This window comes from Motacilla alba, chromosome 1 (assembly GCF_015832195.1).
Source record: "Motacilla alba alba isolate MOTALB_02 chromosome 1, Motacilla_alba_V1.0_pri, whole genome shotgun sequence".
Lineage (NCBI taxonomy): Eukaryota > Metazoa > Chordata > Aves > Passeriformes > Motacillidae > Motacilla > Motacilla alba.
Genome location: NC_052016.1, coordinates 91,085,571 through 91,097,650, shown reverse-complemented (window position 1 = coordinate 91,097,650; position 12,080 = coordinate 91,085,571). Strand labels below are relative to the sequence as shown.

Below are 12,080 nucleotides of genomic sequence, written 5' to 3'. Positions count from 1 at the left end.
GAGCTGAACAGAATAACAAAGTACTACTATCCATCCCTAACTCTCCTTTGGATGGGAGTCATCCCTTTTCAGCAGTACACTCCCAAAACCCAAGGGAGCTAACACCTACAATGTGTACACAGCAGAAGGAATCAAGTTATTAGGCTCATATTCAACAACCACTTATGGAAACTGATTGCTTTAAAGTTATGGACAGTGTTCCTGGAGTGAGTATGACATACTGACGAACTGCTAGATGTTCACACTGTGCAGTTAAGAAATCTACCTTCCCAAGAAGAAACTGATCCTTCGGCCTTGGAAAGGAGTTTGTGTGCATCTGGGCCTAGATACATAATTTTTTTCTTGTAGGATGCAATGCCTCCCCACTGGAATGGGAAGTCTTGCATGTAAATGCCTTCTTGAATGATTATTTAAATTTTCCAGTACTCTTGGATTAGACAGAACAATGCCTGGCAGTTCCTTCCACGGTAGTAAAGAGAATCCAGAATTCTTTGGAGGCAAGACAGTGATTAAGTAAAAAGACAGCAGTTAGATGCCAGATGTGTGGTCATGTTAGTAGGCCAGGAAGGAGGGGCTGATCATATTTTCTGCACATTACCAAAAGAAAGCCATGTGTGAACACCATGGTAAGGGCCATTATCAGATCACAACTAAGATAAGATACCTGTCACCTTGCTATGATTACACAGCCTGGACTCCAAAGACATAGCAAGAGCCTTTTCCAGTTTGTTAACTGCATCTGACAGACTAACTTCAGCAAGCATCAATAAGTTATAAAACCAATGCCTGACAATAAAGGAATGGTTTACAAACCTTTAGAACAATTCTCATGTTCTCTGCCATCTTAAAAAAAGTCACTTCACATTTTATTTATTTGTGTACAGCATAAACTGAATTTTAATGGAAAAAGGTTGTTGGAATAGTTCTGCAGATGGAGCCTATTAACTATTCATGATCTTCACATGACCCTATTCATCATACCATGAAAACCAAGACCACCCAAACTGATTCTGATGAGGTGAGTATTAAAGAGAGAAAAATATAAACAAAAAAATCTACTATGGATTACACAAATTAAAATCGTATTTCTTCTAATAAGATGCTGTGTTTTTACATTTTAGATCAACTGTAACGCTACAGAGGCTATTCACAGATGAAGCTACAGTCCACAATGGACTTGTATATATATGCACTTGTAACTTTACCAACATAAGCCTCTGAATAGCAGACTTAGATTAAAATGAACAATCAGCTCATGCTGATTCAGAATGCCAGAGATTTGCCTACAAGGGACAGCAGCTTTTACAACCAAGTCTAATTATGGAACTTTTCAAGGTCACACTGGCTATTTTGGATATTTAGTAATTTCTAGATTATTATTATTGTTATTATTTACATTGCGTCACCTTAATTTAGAAGTTGACAGTAATTTAGAAGTCTGATATTAAGAACATGAATGACATTTTATAACAGCCCAGCAATTTATTTAAACATTGTATAAGCTGTTCAGTACTTCCATCTTTTGTTCAATTAATCCTTTCAAAAGCATCTTTTCCCAGACTAGAATGATTAGTGCATGAAAGTACAACTCTACTTTAAATCCCGCACCAGAGGCTAACTTCACATGCAATTTAGCCCCTGAAATCACAAGACAATAATTTTGAGTAAGAGACAACTGCAGGACAGCTTCTTGCTTATAATTTCACTTGAGATCTCCCTCCCTGAAGATCTTAACACAAAACCAACAAATCAGGAAACTTAAGACACAGACTTTGTCCTACATGTCTGTCAGTAAAACCACGAATGGCTAATTTACCAACCAAAACCACGATTTCTGATAGAACTTCTATGAAGACTTATTGTTAATCTAATGCTATTGTGTTGTTGTATCAGTCTGAAATCATTGCTGGTACAGGAAATGGAGGCAACAGAAACTGTATTGATTTTTCCAGAACTAAATGGAAAGCTGTCCAAAATTGCAAGCAGGGTGCAGTGCCAAAGGACAAAGCAAAGAAAAGAAGGCAGAGCAAAGAAGGAGGTCACTGGTAACCACGTGAACTTTAGTTTCCAGAATAACGAACAGGGCAAGCATTACACATGAAGAAAAAAGACCCAAGAAATTAGACATCTTAGAGAGGCAGATCACCACAAATACACTGCCAGAACAGGAACAGTACTCCTGACTTTCCTCCAATGGCCATTATTTTAAGTCTTAGTGTGAATTTTTACATATTTTTTCAAGCATTCTAGAAAAATCATTCTAAAATACTAGGCTTAAATTTGTCACTTGATAAATAAGCAAGGAGTTAAAATTTTAGGTGGTATTTTTAGTATGCTAAAAGCAAGTAAGAGAAGAAAATTAGTGATCTTTTGTTTAAAAATCTGATATTACAACAAGAGTCTTACAGTATTTGCTGTAAATGACTATTCACAAAGTTTTGCAGGTAGAAGAATAATCTAGCTCATTGTTTTCAATATTGCCTAATTTCAAATAATTTGCTTTATCTTTTGGTAAAGTATGTCACAAAGATTATTATTTACAATACATCAGTATTCATGATATCTACTAGAAATGTTTACAAAATTTAGAAGACTGTTTATTGTTTATCAATACAAATCTAGCTCTTTCTTCAGCACACACTTGATATTTTCCCCCTACATTTCCCCATGTAGACTTCATGTACATTTTCCTTTTAGACTTCCAGCTCATCCCACTCAACCTGAAATCAGCCAAAGTTACTAGTAGGATCTGCATAGAACAAATATGCAAGGCTAGTTCCATATGAAACGAAACTAAACAGCATGCACAAGGGTAATGGGGCACATATCCCAAGAGCTCATAATTCCTGCAAGTACCTCTTGGTCAAGAAGCAGTACGTGGGTGGCTCTACAGTTTCTAGCTATTTTTCATATGATTGCTATGCAAAAGGGGCACATCTAACATTAACTACTGGAACACACTTTTAAAAATATGTCTTGGGCACTGTAGGTTTCAATGAACCCATTTAAAGTTGTATCTGCTGTCTGCAGAATACAAATTAATCTTATCTACCAGACCTTGGTACCATGTGGCTAACTGGAAGAGAGAAACACCACACCAACAGCACCCAACACCACTATAACATTTACATGTAATATGTAAATAACAAAGGAGTTATTTACATATTATACCGCACTTAAAACACTAAATTCAGTAACCATTTGTTGCGGACTGTGAAAAACAATGAGTATGCTCATATATCACAATGAAAGCAAGGCAACTTTAAGACAATTGTGTGTGCAAAACCTCTTAATTTGCCAAGACTCGGTCATCTGATTTTACCACTGGCATTTTGAAGATTTTTCTCATAATACGGCTTACTGAAAAATCCTGTGCAGCCATTGACTAGGAAACAACAGTGGACAAACTAGTTCACTGGATGAGCTGAATTTATGATTTTCTACTGAAGTAAGCCCATACATACTTTTCGCCTCAAGTTTATTTCTTGCTGAGAGAGTAAATGTAAGGCATATGAAGAGGTTCTCAAAAACAGGTTCTCAAGCATTACTGAATGCAAAAAAAACCCAAAAAAAACCAAACAAAAACGATCTCCTCTATATCAATACCTAATTTCCTCACAGACTGAACATCCATTTAAAAAAATGGACTGTTTAAATGAATGATGTAAAGCTATAATTAAGTTTACTAGTTATGAAAGACTGAACAGAGAAGCAACTGGAAGTAATGATCTGTAAGCTATGATGATATAGCTTTGAACTTTTTTCATTTGCTTTCAAAGTGTCAGTTACTCACAGAGGTGTGACTGCCATTAATAAATGTCATAATTCAAAACTGAATTAATTTTAATTGTCCTGGGTCAGGATTCAGGTGAGCTTCAAACTTGAAGAAAGCCATAAAATTCTGATTTCCATTTCTCAGTACTAGAAATGCCAAAAACTCTTAAGACTGGATGCAGCATATAGAAATATGAGTTTCCAGTAGACACAATTGCCACTTTGAAAGAGGACAAAAGTTCTTTTTTTTTAAATAAAGTACAAAGTGTAAACAAAATCAATATAAATGCTAACAAGAGTAACATTTACATGCCAGGGTAACAAGAAACACTTAGAATAAGGAGCACTATTAAAACTCTGCAACAGTGAGTAACTTTCAGTTTCTCAGTTATGAATAAAAAGAACAGTTAGTTCTTTAATCAGGATAATGGCTCTTCTATTCCAATCTATTAAGTACAGTAAAGCTTAAGAGGAATAACACAACATACTACCAGTGCTGCTTATGTTGACTATTATGTCACCCCACTCAAAACTAATAATGATTTTATAGGAACACCTATAGCTGCACTCTTCCAGACTTTAATACGAACTTTTGGCTACCCTTCCTTTGTTGGCACCATAGAAGGAGCTTTATTGAGATCACACTAATGCTGACATCTCTCATAGTGCCCACTTATCATTGTGAAAGTACATCAGTTTGATACCAGGTTATTTACAGTCTCCCTTTAAGTCACGGGCTTGAGTTGAAAGCCAAGTCCACCATCCTCCTCACTTAGTGATAGGACATGGCACTACTAACACTATCTTTGCATGATACAGAGTTAGGGAGTGTCTGTGTTAGACCACACAGCACAACCTGGTGCGCAGAGCAATGCTAACACAGCCCACACAGCCCAGGCTCTGGAGTTAACAGTGCTTCTGGTATGAACGAGGCAGCAATTCAGAGGCAAGTAGACACCTTGTAAGATGATGGGATGGTATCAGCCCAGCTACTCTCTACCTCGAGCTCTCAGAATTAATTTGTTTCAAAAAGCAACTGTTAAGTGTTATTCAGACTTCAGCCAATGTTAAAAGGTTTCATTTTAGCCTCCCTTTAAACTAAAAAGGATCACAACAGTACCGCCACGTTTAAATCAAGTAACTGATCACAAAAATTTGGCAAGAATGTTGTTCATGATAAAGCTAAAGCAGCCATATATTGAAGAAGTAAAAATATTTACAAGTTACAGATAAAGGAGGAAAATGAGCTTTAATTGCCACAGGATAGCAAGCAGGAACAGTATGCTTATCAAATAAAGGATATAGAGAAACCACTTCAAGAAGTACCTTTATATCAAAGTTTGACCCTGCAGAGAAATGGAAAATAACTTTGAAGTATTTCTGATTATATCACATTCTCTCTGCACCACCATCCCACAAAATGCCCACAGGGAATTCTGTGAATAGCTTCCCCAGATGCCTTGCACACCAGCTGGTCAGGATTAAATATCTTGCCCATGGCACCTTTTAGGCCTTGAGGACTGGCATTTTTGACAGTGTGATGCACAGTGTACAATTGTGTATGGCCCATGTGTTTAGGATAATCTAGAGTCCTAGAAACACTGTTAAATCTATTTACTACTATAAATCTATCTACTATCTATCTACACTACTAAATCTATCTGTAGTTGTGATAAGGGTTAGAAGAAATCTACAGCAGCTATCCTGCTAGTTTGAAAGTTACAGCCCTAGAATTTCTTCAACAATACACTCAGAAAATATTTGAGACTTGAATGTTGAAATTTTTTTATGTCTCTAAATTTTTTGTTATTTGAAGCATACAGTACATGGAAATCACATGCCTACTTGCAGAATACCAAGTGCTAGCAAGCACTTCACATCACACAACCAAAGCAAACAGAACTCTGCAATTAACATGTTTACACAATGGGTACAGTCAGATATCAGCCTCACTGTGAATGGCACCATGCAGGAGAAACAAAGTACCTCCCATAAAGGAAAAAAAAATCCCTAAACAAACACTGTTTTGTTTTCATTTGCATTAAAACACACTGAAAGATGAATTTTCATGGTAGAGTTCTGAACAGGTTTTAAAACGTGCATTTAGATTGTAACATGGCTTTAAGTGACCTGTCCAGATGAAAAGAAATCCATAAAGACTATGTAGGTTCTTTCATTATTGGAATAAGTACTTTTGACTTGCTAATCATGGGAGGTCTTCAACTATCTTGCAAGACAGCAAATTCTCTTACAAGACATTAGTGTTTCAGCAAAATACATGGCAACTTCTGAATTTTGGATAGAAGTATAACCCATAGGTTTCAATTACAAGTTAATCTCTGGAAAAAAGCACAAAGATTTCCTTGAATACAATAGCTGACAGCTACAGTACATTTAATGCTGTTTAATGGTTGCCACCAGCACACCAACTTATTTTGCTCATATGCTACTGTTTAACATATAAAATATTACACATCTAATTAGCTTCTAATTAAGAATGTTTCCTGCTCAGAAAAACATGTTTTGCTAACAAGTACAGAAACCTGTAGCACGAAAATGTTGTTTTCCTACACAATCATATTTACTTCCTGGTAATTACCCAAAGATGGTGGTTTTCTGTTATCAGTTTTATTGTTTGGTATCCTTCAAAAAAGTTGCAGGAACATTTTAAGAAACAGGAAAAAGGCATACAGCAGCCTTACCCATAATCAAATGCAAGGATTTAGCTCAGTGATACTGAAAATGTATCATGCCAAAGTAGGTTAACTGCTTGCATGCTGCCTTATGAGACTTCCAGTGCACAATGAGAAAAAGTTTAGTAAGATGGACTAGGTAAGTTGACTTACCTAGTCCAAAAAGAAATAATTCTCCAGCTCTTTACAACTGGATGTAAAAGCCTTTTCCTAATATCATCCTCATGCAAACAGAGCTAAACACATTAACTTTTATCATTTTCTAGGACTGCTATTTAGAATTTAAATCTGTATTAGCTTGTACTGTAGGTCCAGTATCTGAAACATTTTCTTCCACTTACAGAAACAAGATGAGGGCCTCAAACTTACTTAAAACTCACATAAGGTAGGTAGAACTACTGTGGCTGGATCTGAGAAACAGAATAAGATGCACAACAGCAGATGCATTAGTTTTGACACTGTGTGAGGTAGTTTGTGGAAGAAAGTGGGGTACATTGTGCTTTCTAAGAGAAAATACACTGTCATGGCAGAACATGCAATTCTTGGTGCTATTTAAGAGCTAATTCCAGCTGCAGATGCAATTTACACTTAGTGATTAAGAAACTTTTGGATGAAGATTCAGTTTACCTGAATAATAAAGCTATAAATAAATTTCTCATTGCTTGGAAATTCCCCATCCCCAATCTACTCAAGCACCCAACAACCTAACCCCTCTAGGTTCTCTCTCAGCACTATACAAACAATTCCAATTAAGTCAAGGATACTACTCTTCATTAATCTCTACTAGTTCTTCTTTATGGGATTTACTTCAAGCAATCAACCAAGACACATGAAGAGAAATTACAGTACACAAGTTAGTGATCAAGTATAGTAAATAACAGTGGGTTTTAATGGAAATTCTTCTTTTGCCTGCTTTTATCTGATACAACAATAAACTGAGCATCTGTTGACTGACTTTCTGGATTTCACTGGAACAGGAAATATAATACTGTGAACAACAACAAAAAAGTAAATCTATCGTCATGCCCTGCTGTCTGGCTGGTGATTATACATAAACAGAAGTCCCTGTTATTGTAAAGGATTGTATTCAATCTAGACAAACACTGGACTGGACATGTAGTATTTTGGAGCTAGAAAGTTGTCAAACTAGATTTGAAAATTAGTATTTATGAAACCAAGAGGTCACTTCAGATTAAATGTTTAAGTGCAAAAGAATCATGCTGTTACTCCTGTGGGTTAAAGGGTAAGTCCACACACTCAATGCATATCAACAACAAACAATAAATAACTGATACTCTTAAACATGCCAGCTTTATCCTCTCTACTCTTACCCAACTGAGCAGGCTTCCCTGGGATACCAGGTTTGGACACTGCAATAATTTAGATACCAAAGCATATAGAGCAATTGGGAATTACAGCCTCTTAAAATTTTCCAGTACTATTAAAATGTATGAATTTACAGTCCTACAGTACAAACAGCATAAAAACTCTTTGAAGTCCTTATGAATGTCATGAAGTTCAGCAAGGTCAAGTGGAAGGCCCTGCATGTGGGACAAGGAAATCCCAAGCCAAGAACAGGCTGGGTGGGGAATGAATTGAGAGGAGCCCTGGGGTGGAGGACTTGGGGATGTTTCTGGATGAAAAGCTCAACACGACCCAGCAATGTGGACTTGCAGCTCAGAAAGCCAAACATCCTGGGCTGCATCAAAATCAGCCAGCCAGCAGGGCAAGGCTGGTGATTCTGCCCCTCTGCTCTGCTCTGGTGAGACCCCAGCAGGAGTGCTGTGCCCATCTCTGGGGTCCTCAGCATAAGAAGGACGTGGATCTGCTGGAGCAAGCCCAGAGGAAGGTCACAAAGATGATCACAGGGCTGCAGTACCTTGCCAAAGAAGACAGGCTGAGAGAGTTGGGGTTGCTCCACCTAGAGAAGAGAAGGCTCTGGGGAGAATTTAGAGCAGCCTTCCAGTACTTAAAGGAGACCAACAAGAGAGCTAGAGAGGGACTTTGTACAAGTGCACGTAGTGACAGGACAAAGGGAAAGAGGTTTAAACTGAAAGGGTAGGTTTAGATCAAATATTAGGAAGAAATTATTGAAATTCTTTACTGTGGTAAAGGATGGTGAGACACTGAAACAGGTTGCCCAGAGAAGCTGTGCATCTCCCATCCCTGGGAGTGTTCAAAGCCTGGTTGGATGGGGCTTTGTGAAATGTGGTCTAATGGAAGATGTCCCTATCCATGGCAGGGTGGTTGGAACTAGATGGTCTTGAAGGTCCCTTGCAGTCCAAAGCATTCTATAATTCTATGATTCTAGGGTTGGTGATCATACATAAGCAACACAGCTTTGTCAGTCATGACAATTTTCTACCCAGTTTGTTTTTTCTTTATGAAAAGAGCTAGAAACTAGATTGAACTGAATTGCAAGGAAGGTTTCAGGTTGGGGGCAGGGCTGTCATCCTTGCATAGATGGCATTGTCTGTTATAAATAAAGAGCTCATTAGGAAGGAAGTGCTGAGTGTACCATGCAGTACCAAAACAATTACTCTGTTAATATGCAGATCCAGTGAAGCCAAATTTGAGTCTTGTACTAACAACAGTGCCTGGTATCATTAGACAAAGGAATATTTGCAGGCAAGGCAGTATGTTATAAAAGGAACACAAACACAAGGCCTTAGATTTATCCACAATTAGATGGCAAGGACCCAAGATAGTCTTATGGAAGCTTAGGCCACCTATCCACTAACACTAATGACACGCAAACATGGGTATTTTAGGTTCAGTGCAGCTGCTTCACTCCACTCCTGATACCTCCTCTGGGAAAACTATTTACTTACATAATTTGCCAATACCACAAACACAAAAGTCAGTTCAATTTAAACAAATAAATTTAATAAGAAACAAACTTACTTCTTTGGTCCCTGAGGATCGACGTGTTGATCTAACATTAGAAATGTTCCTTGAGCTAGCTGGAGTCGCCAATGGAAGAGTAGTAGAAAGCTGAGGAGGACTCAAAGACATCAAAGGCAGTCTGGTATCTCCTAATATGCACTGCTTGGAATTGGAATTTTTACTGGTGAAGCTCTCATTTTTACTGTTTCCCAAATCTGTGTTACCAAACTCTGTTTTCTCCTTATTTTCGATTCTTCTCAAGTAGTCCTTTAGCATTAGCTGAGTAGCAGGCTGACTGAACCAGCACAGAAAGAGTTCATCCACCTTCATTTTCACTGCAGGTTGCAGAACTTTTCCAGGTGACATTTTCTGCCAGTTTCCCTGTTTTGTTGGTACAAATTCAAAGTAAATATTTGACAATCATATAAATATTCCATTCACCTTTCAGTGTTTCACAGGCATTATTTAACAAAGTGTTAATATTTTTTCCCTCAAGATACCAACAGAAGTTGAGAATTGTATTTCAACATGACTTCAACAATACATTATAAGTGTAATCCATAAATCAGTCAGAGTCAATTCCAATAACTTCTTTTAAATAACAGATAACTTCTTTTAAAAGTGTACTGTGTAAATGGTGGAGACTAGAGAACAAGAAACTGCACTTGGACTTTCTCAAAGAGATAGCTAACAAATATTATAAATAGCCTCTAAGAAAATGTGTTAAAACACATGTATTATGGAAAGCAGGACTTGAAAATACTTATAACTGAACATACTAAGAAGTAAATATCTAAGCAGTTTATGCTAAACCCTTGTGATAAAACAAATAAGATTTAATAAGCAAGTCTTTCAGTCAAGAGATTTAGAACAAAGATTGAAGGCTCAATTTTCATTTTGAGGTTGTGATATGGATTCAACATCTTGCATTCCCCCATGTCAGTGACTCCCAAAGCCCTGTCATTTGACATTTTAAAAACCTCTTATTTGACATTAACTTTTGCAGTTTTTCAAAACTAATGTAAAATCCAATGCAACTCAAGAATTGCAACAGTGTGATTTCAGGTTCAGTTACTCACCTGAAAGAAACAGGTTTTTGGTGGTTTTTTTTAATTTTCTGGTTTGCTTTTTTTTTTTTTTCCTTTTTTTTTTTTTTTTTTTTTTTTTGTTAGAGAGACAGAGGACTGGAATGAAACACTGAGAACAGAACCAAAGTTACTGTAAAGATTTTCAGCATCCAATTACTTCATAATTTGGTACAGTTCAAATAAAAATCTATGCTTCCTCACATTTGTGGAGTTTTTTTAAGCCCTTCAAAGAAGAATTTAATCTATATGCATAAATCATATGATAAAAGATATATAATTGATGATCTTAGACGTCTCTTCCAACCTAAATGATTCTATATACAAATACTTGGCTGAACAAGCCTTAAAGCAAGCACTTCAATTTTGAAACGAATAACACCTAGCAAGCGAACATCCTACTACAACCTAAAGCTCATCCTCGTCCCACGGCAGAACTAGAAGCCTTTTAAAACTGCACCACCTAAACTTTTCAAACCGCTATAACTTCGCAGTTCAGTTATTCTGTGTATGAAAACGAAGGCCACCTTGTTCCCCTAGTTTTTTAAGCTCAACACCTTCACAGCGCTGGCGGCTGCGCTCGGCGATCCTCGAACGCCACCCGCCTGGAAAGAAACGGTCCCGGGGAAGGGCCAGCCCGGCGCCGCCGCGGGCACGGGGAGCCGGCGCCGCAGCCACAGGCTCGCTCCCCTCGGGCGCGCCCCGCACTGAGCGCCGCAGCAGCGGCGGCAGCCCAGGAGCGCCGTGACTCCGCGCCACGGGCCAGCCGCACTCACCGGCCCCGTTCCGCCTCCGCCGCCGCCGCCGCCCCTTCCCGCCGCCGCCGCCTTCAAATGCGCGCCTCCTTCCGGCCCGGCCCGGCCCGGCCGCCGCCATCTCGCGAGAGCGCGGCCCTTCCGCCCCGCGGGACGCGGCCGCCGGTCGCCATGGCGACGGAGCGCGCGGCGCTGCCGGGCCGCGGCCGCGTGAGCGCGGCTTGGGGCTCTGGCCGGGTCCGGGCGTCGCACGGGCCGCTCCTCACCGGCTCTCTGAGAGGAGCTGGCAAAGGGGTGGAGGGGCAGAGTATCTCCTCAACAAGTTCGCTGATGACACAAAGCCGGGAGGAGCGGCCGATACGCCAGAGGGCTGTGCAGCCCTTCGGAAAGACCTCCAGAGCTTGAAGAGAGGGGCAGAGAAGAACTGTCTGGAATTCAACAAAGGCAAATTCCTGCCTGCGCCTGGGGAGGAATAACCCTGGCACCAGCACAGCCTGGGGCTGACCTGCCGGGGAGCAGCTCTGCCGAGAAGGACCCGGATGTCCTGGTGGACAACAAGCTGTCCCTGGGGCAGCGGTGTGTCCTTGGGGCCAAGGCCAGTGGTGTCCAGGGATGCATAAGGAAGAGCATTGCCAGCAGGTCGAGGGAGGTTGTCCTGCCCGTGCACTCAGCCCTGGTGGGGTCCCATCGGGAGTGTCCAGTTCTGGGCTCCCCAGCCCAGATGTGAAGCTCCTGGAGAGGGGCCACAGAGGGTGACAAAGAGAGTAAGGTGACAGGAGCATCTCTGTTCAGAGGAAAGGCAAAGGGAGCTGGGCCCATTCAGCCTTGAGAAGACATGACTAGGAGGGGACCTTATTAATATGTATAAATATCCAAAGGGGGTGGCG

The 12,080-nt window shown here is 39.8% G+C and overlaps 1 protein-coding gene across 3 annotated transcripts in view; it reads right to left on the bottom strand.

Moving 5' to 3' along the window:
* Nucleotides 1-11,269, bottom strand: part of PPP2R3B (protein phosphatase 2 regulatory subunit B''beta) — a 46,320-nt gene extending 35,051 nt beyond the window's left edge. The window contains exons 1-2 of one of the 3 annotated variants that reach the window (XM_038158088.1): nt 11,215-11,269; nt 9,372-9,734 (exon numbers count right to left, since the gene is read on the bottom strand). In XM_038158088.1, the coding sequence (XP_038014016.1) occupies nt 9,372-9,719 (348 nt within the window). In that variant the 5' untranslated portion in view covers nt 9,720-9,734; nt 11,215-11,269. Of the gene's footprint in view, nt 1-9,371; nt 9,735-10,432; nt 10,488-10,995 lie in introns of those variants that run through there. The other 2 variants (XM_038158080.1, XM_038158071.1) reach the window with 2 other exon arrangements.
* Nucleotides 11,270-12,080: the final 811 nt, after the last annotated feature.